General features: G+C 26.3%; 1 protein-coding gene across 2 annotated transcripts in view; it reads left to right on the forward strand.

Moving 5' to 3' along the window:
* Positions 1-16,465, forward strand: part of LOC136071790 (kinesin-like protein KIF21A) — an 89,493-nt gene that overhangs the window by 48,376 nt on the left and 24,652 nt on the right. The window contains exons 19-25 of one of the 2 annotated variants that reach the window (XM_065797081.1): positions 863-967; positions 7,525-7,626; positions 8,692-8,840; positions 10,982-11,024; positions 11,117-11,571; positions 11,772-11,843; positions 12,576-12,709. In XM_065797081.1, coding sequence (XP_065653153.1) covers positions 863-967; positions 7,525-7,626; positions 8,692-8,840; positions 10,982-11,024; positions 11,117-11,571; positions 11,772-11,843; positions 12,576-12,709 — 1,060 coding nt within the window. The remainder of the gene's footprint in view (positions 1-862; positions 968-7,524; positions 7,627-8,691; positions 8,841-10,981; positions 11,025-11,116; positions 11,572-11,771; positions 11,844-12,575; positions 12,710-16,465) is intronic. The other variant, XM_065797082.1, reaches the window with a different exon arrangement.

The following is a 16,465-nucleotide window of genomic DNA, read 5'->3' on the forward strand; positions in this document are numbered from 1 at the left end:
AATACTACTTGCTTGAGATGATGAAAATTAAAGAATATATTATGTAGACTCAGTTTTGTACATTTGCAAACAAATAAAAACTAATGTTAATTATAAAAGCTCTTGATCATATAATTAAAAATCTTTAGGGGATTGATGATGAAGGAATTAAAAGTTAAATAAAACTAATTCAAAATATATAATCCTTTCAATTTAAAAATGAATTCATCCTTTTTGTCAAAATGTTGAAACCTTTTTGGATCATCAGTATTGTTGTAAGCTTTACAACTCTTACATTGTAAACAAAAGCAACTCTTATATTGTAAAGAAAAACAGGTTAAACTTGTTGGTTTGGCAGCAATTTGGCTTGAACAATTTGATTTGAAATTTGTAGTGAAATTCATTGACAGTTACATCACTTTTAATTATTCTGACTTTGGTCCAACATTTCTGTTTTATCTAAAAGCCAAATCTGTTAAATTAATTGCAAATGAAACATTTCTTAAGTTACTGCAAAAACTAAAATTTATTTGATTTGGATCTTTTCTTAACGTTTTTTTAATTTTTCTTTAAATCTTTTTTTTTTTAATGCAGAATGTTTTTGTTTTTGTTTTTTATGCTTTTTACTGTTTTTATTTTTCAATTTTAATTGTTTTGTTTTTTATTATTTTTGTTTTATTGACTGCAGAGTGTACACTCATCAACTGAAATAGGTAAAATATGCAAGCTAGGGCAGGCACATTTTTTATTAAAAGTTCTAGTTAGTCAGTCGATGTATGTACAGTATTGTGCCATATTGCTTAGGTCAATATGTAATATTATATATTTATAAATGTGTGTATATATTTATATATATTTAAATATGTTAGCTAATTTTTTTTAGGAAGACATAAAAGATTTAAACAGTCAACTGGAAGGTTTAGAAGCTCATCTTGATTATATCCAAGAGCATGTAACAGAGAGCCAAGGAACAATAATGGGAATGGAGGTACATTACATTTTTATACATGGCATTTTATGATTTAGAAAATTTTTTTTCAAATAATTTTTAGTTTTAATATAAATTTAAATTATACTTTTTTGATATTTAATTTCTTTAAAAATTAAAAAAAGGTAAAAGTTTTGTTTATTTAACTTTTAAGATTTATTGAGTGATATATAACATATAGTTTATATATATTATTGCATATTTTATTGCATTTTATAATATATTTGTTATGTACAGTTATTTTATATATTTAACTTAATTAAATCTATATTATTGACACAAAATATTTTGTTGGTTATTTTTTTGTGATTAGTTTTTAAAATGTTGAAATTAAGATGTTATTTAATAAAAAGTATCAAAAGTATTATAGGTAGATAATACTTAACATCTCATAAATCCATGTATGTTATGATGCACAATACTTTTGCCTTTTTTCTGGTTTTGTTGTTTTATATTTTAAGTTATAGTAAAGAGTTATAGAATTGAGAGAGGGTTGTAACCACAAAAAGTAGCCTCCTTAACTGTAGTGGCCTTCTCGGCCTTGGGGAGGTGAATAATTAAAATTTATATACATATACACACACATACATATATGAAAGTTTGTAAAGGAAACTTAATATAAAGGATTATAAAGGAAGAGGCTTACTAGAATGTGAGTCATACCATGGAATAAAATAGTTTTGTATGTATACAGGAGCCATTCTAGGAAAATAATTTGGGCTGCAGTACCTCCTGTGCAGACGGCTTTCCATAAGGAAATTTGCCGTATGTAGGCATTTTTTCGCAAAAAAAAAAAAAAAAATATTTGCCATTTAAAAACAAAAAAAAAAGGTCCTTAATTTCTGAATTTGGGCAGTATCCGAATACAATCAGCACTGTCGAAAATGGCCTAGAATAACCCCTGGTGTATATATATGTATGCATGTATGTATATATATATATATATATATATATATATATATATATATATATATATATATATATATATATATATATACACACACACACACACACACACACACACTATGTATGTTTGTATATATACATACAGGCCTTGTTTTAAAGCGTTACGCATAGAGCGATTTAGATACACCTTAAGCGATTTTACATTAGCAGTAAGCAATTTCAGTTAAGCGACTTTTTATCATTTTTTAACTTATTTTATTTTATTTTTATTTATTCTATGAGCGGTAAGATAAAAGAAGTAATTAATTTTTAAAAAAGTCACATTAACTTTTGAATGGCATTTATGTAAAATTATTTGTTAAAAAAGTTTGAATGACAATTATGTTTGATATAAGCGTGTGTGTGTGTGTGTGTGTGTGTGTGTGTGTGTGTGTGTGTGTGTGTGTGTGTGTGTGTGTGTGTGTGTGTGTGTGTGTGTGTGTGTACAAATATATATACATATATATTTTATGAGAAACTCTAAAGTTGCATCTCAAGCAACTTTAGATGAATCTGTTGTTGATTATAGCTGACCTGCAGCCTTTCAGCACTACTGAGAAGATTGATTTTATAAAATTGATAACTGCACTTGCATCAAACCGAATACTCATCTGTTGAAAAACAGTCATGAAACTAACTAGCGAACAATATATATATATATATATATATATATATATATATATATATATATATATATATATATATATATATATATATATATATATATAAAAGATAAAAACTTACTAGAAACTTACCAGTTGTTACAAAAACAGCATTTTGTTGCATCTACTACTGACTGTTGGTCAGCTCATCATTGTTCATACCTTGATATCATCAATGTATGACAATTGATATATTGTACATTGGATTGAAGTGTTAAATTTAAAAAAAGAATCAGCAGTACTGGCATGTTGACGCTTGAACTAAACAATTAGCAGCTATCCTAGAACAGAATTAGGTATTTAAGATAAAATCACAAAGATTACAACTGATAAACTGATAACTGAGTCAAGCATTTAATTTGACTTAAAAGAGTCAGTAGAAAAAAGTAATTTGAATTAAAAGAGTTAGTGCAGTGTGAAATTAGGCATACATGCTGCCAATTATAGTTACTTTGAACAAGAAAATACAGTTCCTTCATCGCAACAGATCAGTTCAGTGCTGCAAGCCAGTGGTCGTAAGCATGAATGATGCCATGTATTGCAGATTTAATTAGTACATCATGAATGCAGAATTGCAACAGAAATTATTTATCCAAAATTTAAGTTTTGATCAAAGACAACAAACAAAAAAGAATTGGCCTGGAATTCCTGGAAAACATAATTTGATATCAGCAGCTGGCTAAAAACAGTGGCGCAATGCAAGTGCAAACTCAGCAAGTGAAGCAGATAATGATTTAAAAACTTATTTTTCATGTGTTAATGTGGGATTTATTGACTTTTGTAACGTACTTTTTACTTAGTAACTAAAGATTTCTATTACCATTTCTATACTTATTCCTTACTTTAATATTTTTAATAAGCAGTAGAAAAATTATTATTATAATATATATATATATATATATATATATATATATATATATATATATATATATATATATATATATATATATATATATATATATATATATATATATATATATATATATATACACATATATATTGTATAAAAAGTTTAAAAAGCGTGTGGAAATAAACTTAAAAATATGTGGAATAATGAACTTACCGTGACCCTTATTTTACGGGTCATGTTAAGTCTTTTTCACACCAACCATTTATTATATATTCATTTTAAATGACTTTATAAAAAAAAAATTAAAATCTGTTACATAAATTGTTCAAAGTACTTTGAACAGCTTTTTCACTTATGTCTGAGTATTTTGGTTCAGCACTTTTTACATTTAATTTCCCAGTGGGCACAAGACATGTAAAATATGTTTAAGAAACGTAGTTATGCATATTCATACATATTTTAAATATCTTGAATATGTCTTTTGCTTGTTACCTTAAAGCCAGTAATTTTACTTTAAATGTAACAATCCTGTATATATATATACATACAGGGCTTGAAATTAGCATCGGACATTGTCCGGTAAAAAATGACATCTAGCAGTCATTTTGTTTGATATATATTTTATGTGCATTTATTTTCTAATCATTTATTAAGTTATTAATAAATTTAGTATTGTATATAAACTTTATTTTTTGAACTTTTTATTTTTTCTACAAAACAAAATTAAAGTTGATCACACAGCTTTGATAAAATACATCATTTTTTTGAGTTGATTCATTTTTTAAAAGACGTCGAAGCATTAAATTTTTTTGAGTTAAGTAGCCTGGTTTTTATCATTTATATTAAAATGTTGCAATAAACAGGTGGTTACTTAAAATCCAGACAGACATTCAAGGGCATTTACTCCCAAAGTTTTTAAGGTAGACATTAAATAAAAATATTATTAAATGAGTTTTTAGTTATTTATTTTAATTAAGCTTGTCTTCAACCAGTCTGTTTCTTTGGATTCGGCCAACTCTAAAACGAGATGACCCAAAAAGTGAAAATCTTTACTCTAGTTTGTAGTTGCCCTCATACATCATCCTTTGCCTTTCAAAATATCCCAAGGAGGCCGACACTCCGGTATGGCTGGCAGATTTTCAATTTTTTTGACAAAATTGATGTTATGAGTCTCATAGCAGTTGGTTTCAGTTTTGGCATAGTGCGGGGAGATCAGGTCCGGACAAAATACATAATTACCATCGGCATGATGAACGTTGATGAATGGCACTAATCCTCCCTTAATACAACCCATTTCGTAGATGGCTTTATTGACTGCAACGCCGCTGGGGACAAAAAATAGCTTGGAAATACCTTCGTCAGAAGTGGCCAGCCAGACAAGCAGCTCAGGTTTGAATTTGCGCTTTTTGAGATATTTAACGCTTATTGCATTCTTTTCTCTGTCGCTAAATTAGTAGGTGCTGTTCCCGTTAATCATTGAGTGCGACAGCGTGAAGGATGTCAAGGATGACCAATTTTCCTTGAAAATTACGATTAAGACGATCAATGCTGGTTTTTTTTCTGGCTCTCTTGTCAAACATGTATACCCTAATTTGGATAAATTTTTAATGCCAGTGTACTTGGCAAGAGTTTTAATGATATGTAAATGACTGCACCCAAATTTTTGACCAGCCTGCCTCATCGATGCTCAGTCACCTTGGTCAAGTATGGTTCTCAGACGCTTGATCACCTTGGGGGGTCATGATTTTGGCTACACGACCATTTCCTTGTACTCTTTTGTGTCCAAAATCATTCTCAGCATGTTTAATTATATTAAAAAAGTGTTTCTTGGAATTTGTTCAACAATGTGAAGTGACCTATTGTGAAATTTTTACGTTGCAATTTACTATTCAAATAGAACTCCTAAATCCATTTTTCTTATCTCTTCTTACTTGGACATATTATTAACTTAATTTTTATTAATTATCTAAAAACAAGTAAATTAACTAATAGAGAATTAAATTAGCTTTAAAATGGATATAAAAATGAAAAAAAAAGTTCAGCTTGCGGCATTTAAAAGCAAGTTAAAGTTAGTCTGGATAATTAATAACCACCCGTTAGTTATTAATTTAAATTTATAGTTTAGTATTTACTTTTTGTCTGATGGTTTTTATAAATTTCAAACATATATTTTAGCTTTTAAAACCCCTTTTAAATTTATTTTATAAAAATTTTAACATAATAGTTATTTTGATGCATATAGAAAGCAGTACTTTTTATTACACTATTAAATTTGAGTTGTTATGTAATGTTTGTTTTCACACTAAAAATGTTGATAAAATTAATACTAGAAAAAGTTTGAAAAGATTTATAAAAAAATACATATTTATATAAATGTAATTATGTATAATATTCTTTGATAATTTAAGTAAAATGGGTTTATTGTAAACATTATAATTAATTTGTTACTTTGTTTAATAAAGTAATAAGTAAACTTAATAATTTATGTATTTAATTTATTTACATAGTAACTTATGTGTTTAATTTTGTATTTTTATTATACATTTTTATTACATATTTAATTATGACTTGTAGGTCCACGCTTAAAGTAATTTTTTTAGACAACTTGACTAAGTTTTTATATAGTCATCTTTTTAAAAATTCGCTGCAAAATAAAGCTACAAGAAACTAGAGAATAAATCAGTAATACTCAAAGAAAAGAACCAAAGACTATACAAAATAAAAAATCTAAATAAAATAACCAAAAAAAAAATTATTAATAAAAAAAAGAAAATTGTTGTCAAAAAAATTATATACCTAAATATTTACTGTTTTTGTTTTCTTATTTTTAGAGCGTTTGTTATTTTCCAAAATTGATAGAAGTTGAGGAAAAAAGTAGATAAGAATATAACAAAAATAAAAATATTTTTTGATTTAAAATTTCTTCGCAACTTTTTTCAGTCGATATATAAAGGAAATACTTTAAAAATTGAGCTAGAAACACGGACAATTTATATTCAACAATTTTTAGCAAAAAGCTAAACTTATTTACTAAGAAAAAAAAACAAAATATAAAACGCTTTTTAAATTTGTTTTTCAAATGTCTTTGCTAAACTTTACTGTTTATATCAATGGACAGGAAAGCTAGAAAACTAATTGCTATTTATTTGTAAAAAAAAAAATTTTAACAAGTTTTTAATGTAAAAAAATGAAACGATGCTGCAAAATTTTGTGGGCTAGTGCATTGTTAATTTACTGAGCTTTCTTAACGAAATTATAGGAGCCTATTTAAAACTTTTGTTTAAGTTTTTAAATAAATTTTTTAAACAGAGAAATTGGGTAATATAACAGTAGCAATTTCATATATGCATCAAATGTGGTAAATACATTTATTAAAGAAGTTCTTTCTTTTATTTCACTTTGCTTCGTCATTAACAAAATTTATTAATCAAATAATATTTTTTACAAGTAAATAACAATTTATTTTTTTATTTTCCCGTTATAAAAGTATTGAAAAAAAGCGTCAAATATAGCAAAAACTTTTTAAAAGCGAAAAGACATAAAAACGAATAAATGTAACAAACGTAAGAAAAAAAATTAACCAAATTTCTTATAGTTCTAGCAAATTAGTTTCTTAATTATATGGATCGATAAAAATTGAATAAATTGCATATCAAAACTTTCAATTGTTGTTAAATCATTATAAAAGATTTTTCAACGACTCCAAAATAAAGAATAAAATAATTTTATAAAATTTTTTTTTTAATTTACTTTTATTATATAATAAATATCAAGTTTATTTAAATAAACTTGATATTTCGTTACAATTTTGTTTCCTTATTTAAGAATTGTTTTTGTTTTTTATATATTTTTATATATATATATATGTATGTGTGTATGTATTTATATATGTGTATATATATATTTATATATATATATATATATATATATATATATATATATATATATATATATGTATGTGTGTATGTATTTATATATGTGTATATATATTTATATACATATATATACACATATATATATGCGTGTTTATATATATATATATATATATATATATATATATATATAATAAATTAGTTGAATTAATTTAAATTTTTATGAAGGATGAAGGAGAAGGAATTAATACTGCAGATGTCATCAACACATGCACGTTAACGGAATCTAAGTATTTATTGGAACATTTTTATAGCAAGTCTGTTGAAATGGTAATCCATTTTTTATGTTTAATATAAGTTGTATAATATAATAATGAATCTTTAATTCCTAAAAATATTAATTATTAAAACTAAAAAATTAAAAAATAGATCTTATAAGTTATATTGTTAGTTAAAATTATAAAAATTTAATTAAAATTAAACTTTAATTTAAAAATTTTAAATCTAATTATAAAATTTTAACAACAACCTCTTCAACGAAATTTGGTTAAAAAAAATAATTTTTTAGTTCCTGTATTTTCAATAAACTTTAAAAAAAAAAATACAGTGTACATTTGTTTAGTTTTGTGATATTCTACGATGTTTACATAATTATGTGTCTTTCCTGTGTTCTTCCTTTAATCGTCAAACAAGAAGTAATAGCCATTGTAAAATTAATCCTCAAACAAGAAGTAATAGACGCCATTGTAAATTTAACCCAGCTGTAAGAAGATTTTTCTTTAATTGCTGATGTCACACAGCACTTAGAGTAGTGCACATAAGATGTCACACAGCACTTAGAGTAGTGTACATAAGATGTCACACAGCACTTAGAGCACATATGCACTGTAGTAATAAGTGTTAATAGAATTTAATTTTAATAACTTGTCATTACATCATCAATTATATCAATAAAAAAAATTAATGTTTTAAATTTAACAAATTTTAAATTTATAGCATTCATTTTTTATAAAATTTCAAATCAATATAATATGATCAAACCGATCCAATAAAATATTAATCAAGTCAAACAGATAAAATATTAATCAAACCAATTCAATAAAATGTAATCAAGTCTAACCATTAAAATGTTCATCAAGTCAATCCAATAAAATGTTAATCGAGTCAAACCAATAAAATGTTTATCAGGTTTTCATGTTTTGAATGTTTGTTATTTAAGTTGATAAATTTTGCGGGAAAAAAGTTAAAATCTAAAATATTTTTGTTAGATATTTACATTAGTAAACGCAATTATTATTTGTTATAATTATATAATAATTGTATAATAATTATATGAAATATAATTTTAATTAATTAAAATAAGTTTAGTTAAAAAAAAAAAAACAATACTTGTAGGCGCAGGAATTAGCAAACAAAGATGCAGCATATAAAGAAATTCAAATTAAATTAGAAGCCATGGAAAAACATTGTGAGGTACAACAGCAGTTACTTCAACACGCTTGTAATCTTGAACATGGAGGAGATATTCTAGATGCTGATGATATGTATAGATTTTTTTTTCTCTGTTTTATATTTATGTTTTATTAAATGTTAAACAATATTTAAATATTTTTTACCTGGTGTATATCAATTTAATAGCTATTATGTTTTAACAGACTTTTTTATGCCTTGGTTTAAATTTCTATAAATGTTTCTACAAATGTTTCTAAAAGTCTTTATGCAAATCTTTATGCTTGCTAACAACACACATACTTCTTCATTTGTAATCTACTGTGAGCGCACAATAAAATTGATAATGGCTAAAGGTTAATTATGAGGATGGCAAGCGCTATTTTAAAAGTAATTTCTATTTGTATTGATTTTATCAGGAGTTGTCCCCATTCAAAGTCAGCATTTTTCTTTATTCATGTTTCATTACACATTATCTTTTGATGAAGCTGTAGTAGGCTTGGTTTAAATTAATAAGTTTTTCATAAATTTTATTTTTATACAGACTTGTTGATTCTTAAGCAAAAACAATGATGGTTAAGTGTTTTTATAGTTTTTAAAAAAGAAATTAAACTTTGGGACAGTATTAATCTAAGTAACCTGTATTTTAATAAACTAAAGAATAGATTTTGTCATCTCAGTTTGGTTCTTCATCTGATTTATAATTACTAAGATCTACATCATTTGGGATTAAAAATGAATGAATAGATATTGAAAGTAAATGAATACTTAAAAATGTTCATTAAACTTTTATTTTTGACCAATTTGCAAGATATTGAAGTTTTTTTATAATATTACTTTTTATATATCTTGCTTAAAATCATAACTTGTTTTTACCGGCAATACACAACAATATGTCTGAGTATAAATTTTCTGTCAGATCAACTTAGTCTCAATATACTGGAAAGGTTGAGGTTGAACCAGAAATTGAAAACAACAACTCAAACAACAAGTTTTCATTTACTTTGTTAATACCATTTAAAAAAATGAGAATTAACAAAAATCCATAATCTTTTCCAGTTATTTAAAACATTTGATTTATCTACCCCAGCATCAGGGATGCAGAGTTCCAAAAGGACTCTGGCTTTATATCTCTACTTTTTCCATATCTGTAGCGTCCAGTAGCTCTAAACATGTTTGTTGACTTATGATCTGCTATAAGAAAAAAATTCATGAGATTTAATGACTTGAAACTTATTGTATTTAAGCCCGGAGTCCTTGCCGCCATTATAACTACGGACTCCGGGTTCAAAAAATGATTGTTCCTCTAACCTAAAAGTCTAAATTTTTTTCCTATCAGTAGTCCATAAACTTATTTATATTTTTAGAGCTCCTGGATAACAAAAACTAGGATGAAGTAATCTTTTTGTGACTTTCAAATCCGGAGTCCTTTTTGGGACTCCACATCCCTACCCAGCATAAATATGGGGTACTTTAAAGTAATTATATAGATAATCAATCATATTATTGTTGTATGTTGGACTTCATCAATTACGTCAGTCCCTTGGGTCCATCCAAACCATGTTTGCAAATCCAGGATTAAACATACAAATCAAGCTTAAAAGTTTTCAACATTTGCAGTCGTGACCCAGTGGATAGAGTTCTGGCTCAGAACCAAGAGGTCAAAGATTCGGCACCAGCTCTAACCCAATAAGCAACATTAGTAAGGAAGGAAGCTTGAACTTTCTAGTTAAATGCTCTTCCACAGTGCTCTGTGATAAGACCCTAAGAACTTCTCGGAGCACCTTAAAAACACCCCCAAAAAAAGCAAGCAACATTTTAATATTTTCAACATTCAACCAGAATTTACTAAGTTTGCTCTTTTTTTTCTAGGAGACATCAATTAGTAAAGTTTTCTATATTATTTGCACTTTGCTCATGTGTAATGGGTAGTTTTAGGATGTGGTCATATTTATTTTTAGGATGTGATCTTCAGTGCTTCGGAAATCTGTCTTCATGTTTTCCTGACAAAAATTTTATGTAACATGTAACTTGTAGCATAAAAAAGAAGCACTATTGCTTACATAACACTGGAGGTTTTTTACCATCCACATTTAATGTTAAAAAATATATATTGAAGTAAAAACAATTGTTTGTTTTATTTGTGTCAAGTTCATTTATTTGTTTTTTATACTCATTAAACTTACTGAATATTTAAAATATTAAAGTAAAAACATTTAAATTTTTTGTTTTCTAGAGAAGAACCTTTACCTGACTTTAATGTACCAACTACACGAAAAGTATGATTTATATTTTTTGGTCTTTTTGTTTTATTTTTAATTTTTTTTTTTTTTTTTTTTCATTTTATATTTTAAAACACACGCATAATTAGTCTCGTAGAAAAACTGCTTTACCAGAGGAACTATTACATCCCAAAGAAAAGAAACAGGAGAATAAAAATGATACAGAAGAAAATAAAGAAAACATACAAACTATAGATAGAAAAAAAGAAATAGCAGAAACTTTTCAATTAGATGAAAAGACTTTACAAAAACTTGTTGAATTAGAAAAGTCATTAAAAGATAAAAAAAAGATGCCTCCTCCGCCAGCTCCAACTCAATTAAATTCGCAAATGCGATCTGGCTCACTATCAGAAAGTATTGATGATGATTTTAGTTCTGTTGGGAATTTTTCAAGAAACACAAAAATATCAAAATCTGCTCGCCCTTTTGTGAAATCATCATCAACGAGTAATTTGAAAGCTGCTGTTGCCAAAAGGCCATCCTCAACTCGTGGTTCACCCATCAATGAAAGAAAAATTGTTGGAGATGCAACGCCATCAAGTCTGTAAGTCATTTTTATTTTAAATATTTTTGAAAACAACTTTATATCTACTGAAAAATGACAAATGATAAAAGCAATTATTTAAACTCCAAAAATAAAAACTAAAATAAATTTCAAAATTTCCAATCCAATAATTTATATCTTACAGTTTTTTTCATGGCTACCATTTTTACCTAACATTCTCTGCTTATTATTTTCGCCAGCTTGGAATCAGAATCAAATGATGTTTTTAAAAGACTAACAAGCAATCTACCCACAGAGGGTGACCCTGACCTGTAAGTTACCCTTTAAAATAAAATATAAATGCACTTTATGCACACTATAAATAAAATCTTTTGTGCATTTGTAGCTAATTTTAAAATTTAAATTTTAAAATAATAATGATAGTTTATATCTTTTAAAAATATATGTTTGTTAAATTAATTATATGTAAGATAAAATTTAAATATATATTAGTATAAATTTATATGATATTTAAAACATAGTAAAATTTAAATAGTATTTATATGATATTTAAAATATAGTTAAAATGTTTAAATAATATTTATATAATTTTTAAAATATAATAGAAAATTTGAAATAGTTTAAAAACATTAAATTTTTATGACTATTAAACTAAGTATAACTTTAAAAGCAATTTAAAAGCGTTTTGTCGCACCACAAATATCATTTTGTCGCACCATAAATAGCATTTTATCGCACCATAAATACCGTTTTGTCGCACCATAATCAAAGTTTCCATTATTCACGATAGCAACATCACATATTCTTGTGCAAAATTTCATGGTGTACTTAAATTACTTGAATTTATTGTTAAATAATTTTTTTCCAATTTTTTGCATTATATGAGTTAAAATTTTGCGCACAAAAAACTTTAATGGTAAGTTTTTTGTTTGTATTATGTATTATATTTTGTGTGTCTTATGTATTATGTATCTTATCTTATGATTTTGTGTGTTTTACATTTTTTATTTAAATAATTTATAAGTAATTATCATGGTTTATAGTGGACAGATTCTTCCATCTAAAGTATCTCAAGGAAAGCCAGAAGTATTAGTTTGTATGTATACTGCTACTGGTCACAATAATGCAGTACTATCATTAGATGTTCAAGATAATCTCATGGTGTCTGGTTCTAAAGGTTAGAGTTAAATGTTTTTTTTATTTTTTATTTGGGTTATTCAGGTTAATTCAACTTGTGCTTGAGATTTTTCCATCTCAGATTTAAATGATTTAAGAACACAAACATATATTCATGAAAAAAATTTCACACAAATTTTGAGTCTACCTTCTTATAGTTTTATTTATATTGATACTCTATCCCAATTCTTCTCTTCACTTTTTTTTTAAGCACAGTGTGTCATGCAATTAACTTTAACTGCGTAATATTTGTTCAATGGTGATAAAAATATTTGTTTAACAGTGATAAAAATATTTTTTAGGGTATAGAAAATTTTTTTTTAGTGTGCTGAAAATATTTGTTCAATAGTGATGAAAATATTTGTTCAACAGTGATGAATATATTTTTGACAGTGTAGAGCTAAAACACTTCAAAATTAAAGAAATCATTCTAGATATTTAGTTTTAAAATGATATAACACTTTTCTTAGGTTTTTTGATGTCTTGGACAAAAAGTAGTATACCTTGAGATGCCTAAAAAATACGGTTTTGATATTTTTTCCTACGGCTTTGTATGCAACAAAGTTACATATAGAGCAAATATAAGTTTTGTATAAATAACCACTATAATTAACTAATTTTTTTTTAAAGGTTTGTGTAATTTTAGTATCTTATATTTATTTTATGATAATAGTATTTGTGTTAAAAGTTTTGTAATAAGCCTTAAAAAATATTGCAAATACAAAAATAAACCATGAAAATAAAGAAATTATTTAAAATACTAAATTTAAAATGTAGTAAAAACAAACAATCTTTAACAGTTTGATAAAATCTCTTTAAAACTAAACTTTTATATTTTACTAGAATTGTTCTTGATATCTATCTGGTCTTGTTATTTTAGGTGATTTGTTTTATGGAAACTGTTTTTCCTTTTCACAACCTCCTTGGCTCTTTACCCAAAGCATCCCACCTCTATTGTGATGTGCAAACAAAACTCTATCAACTGTTTCTTAGCATACTAAAATATAATTTTTAGTGGTGTCAATTTAATTCAGGTCTTGTGGTAATTATAAACTTACTCACAACAACAGTTATAATACTGTTGTTGTAAGAGTAGTTGTGGCGCAGTGGTTTGAGTTCTGGCTCAGAACAAAGAGGTGCCAGTTTTATGCTGCCACTTGCCAGATAAGCAGCATTGATAAAAAAGAAGGCATGAACTTTTTTGTTAAATGCTCTTGATAAGATTAGGTGCTCTGTGATTGGATTTTTTAGAGCTCATTAAGGTGTGTTAAGACTTTTTGGAGCTCCATACAAGTGGCAAATTAACTCTAATTTAACAGATTATGTAAATTTTTGAAGAAAAAATAAAACTACTTTAATTAGCTTCAGTATATACAAATAAAACAAACTTTAAAAACAATCTTGGTGATATTTGGGGTCTGAAAAATACACTAATTCTACTTTTAATTAATTTTTTTTAATGTTTTTTTAACTTAATTTTAAAATATAAAAAAACTTTAATTTTAAAAATTGGCTTTGCCCAACCTGATGCAAAAACAATCCAAGGTAATATTCATCTGACCAGGTTATTTTGTGTTGACAATATGATAAAACATGATAAAACTTTTTTTCATAAAACTTTGATCCAGGAATATAAAAATCAACAATTGTGATTGCTTCGTATAATATTCTTTTGAGATCGCTAAATGGCTTTAACCGATTGCGATTTGCAATCCTTAATTCACTCCATGTCTTTAAATACCACGCAATCATTAAAAAAAAAAAAAGACGTAAGAAAAAAAATGTAAGATTGACAATTTTCCTTTACATCTATTTTTCTTTATTTAATAATGTTGAATTTCATTGAAATTCAACATTAATTGCAATGATTAAGTGAATGAAATAACAAATAAAATATTTCTTAAGGTCAGAAAAACAGCATTTAAATGTTTGGTTTTTAGTTGGTATATACAGTATGGGGCTATATTTTATACAGTATGGGCCTTTATATTAAATACAGTATGGACCTAAATTTTATACAATATGGACCTATATTTATACGGTATTGACCTATATTTTATACAGAATGAGCCTATATTTTATACAGTATGTTATACATATTTGGCCAAAAAAAGGGCAGAAATATATTGTTTTTATCTTATTAAGTCATTTCTTTTATTTCAAGTTAGTACTTATTCAAAGCAACTTTTGCACCATTGATTGTTTCAATTCCCTGAAGAAAACTATCAACAAATTTTATTAATAATGGTTCTAAACTGTTCCATGCCTCTTTAGCTCAATTAAAACAAGAGACAAACTTAAATAGGTTTGTTTCTTGTTTTAATTGTGTATTTATTAAACATTCTTTTTTTAATTTTATTTTTGGGTATTGACCATAGGTTTCCAATTGGATTTAGATCAGGTGGTTGACTAGGCCGCCAGCCCAAGGATAGCATCTTCTTTTTTTTTGACATAAATACTTTGTTATGTTTTCCAGTGTTCTTAGGATTATTATCTTATTGAAATAGATTGTTACCATCTGTAAATAGTTCCATGTAACTTGGATTTGCATGATCACATTGTACTGGTATTTGATCAATAATGCTGTTAATCTTGTGAATTCTTCCGGTAGTATGTGCAGAAAAGCTTCCCCATATGTTTATCTTCTTTTGATGCTTAACAGTGGCTTTAATACACTCATGGTGGTACTTTTTATTACTATACCTTTAAACGCAAAATCTTTATGCAAATCTAAAACCAAAAAGAGAGGTTTATCTGACCAAACAACTTGTCTCCATTGGACCATAGTCCAGACTTTATGTTCACTGCACCATTGAGGCCTATGCACAATGTTGGCCATTTATTGCAAATTTCCTGTTAGCCAAATGTAAATTATTCCCCTCATGTAAACGACAAGTTATTTAGTTTTTTTTTTTAATGTTGGTAATACCAACTTTTATCTTATTTTAAGAAATGAAAGAATCTGTTGATGAAATAAAAATAAAAATAATATAACTTTTTCATGGAATGATCGATTTTATTAATTTAATATGATAGCAAAAAAATTCTAAATAGTAAAATAAAATGAAATTATAAGTTTTACATGCCATGATGACGAACAATGTTCACACTTCTAAATGTACCCATTTTAAGCCAGTTTTCTTGATTGAAAACTTGATCTGTTTTTAAGTTTATCTATATTTTCAGCTTGCCAATTTTTATTGTACACCAACCATTTTGAGTTTAGACCAAAAATCTTCAATCAGTGGTAATTCTGACACATTAGCAGGGTTTTGCAATTGTACTTTACATGAATGTGATATAGCAAGATCAGGCCAGAAAATGATACTGTCATTTTTATAATATTGTTCAATAAATTTCTCTAATTTGACAAGACATTACATCTCTTATTTGACAAGACAAAAATATACTCATTTTGATTGACTACCTGGCCCGATGAAGCCATGTAATGTTGAGAGATTTCTTCCGTTGAGAATGCAATCCAAATGAGTAATTTTGGCTCGAGTTTGTTTTTTATTTTTGACCTTACATCATGTGCTACCCCATACCCCATGTTATAAGACCTTACATCATATGATACCTCATACATCATATGATACCATACATCATATGATACCCCATACATACCTTACATCATATCATACCCTACACCCAATGTTAGAAGAGTAGAATCCAGTGTTTCTATAAATATTGGTGTTGCCTAAATAAAAGTATGATTCAACGTCAATAACAATTTTTTTTTTCCGTAAAATTGAAA

Source organism: Hydra vulgaris, chromosome 05, assembly GCF_038396675.1.
Source record: "Hydra vulgaris chromosome 05, alternate assembly HydraT2T_AEP".
In the NCBI taxonomy this organism is placed as follows: Eukaryota; Metazoa; Cnidaria; class Hydrozoa; order Anthoathecata; family Hydridae; genus Hydra; species Hydra vulgaris.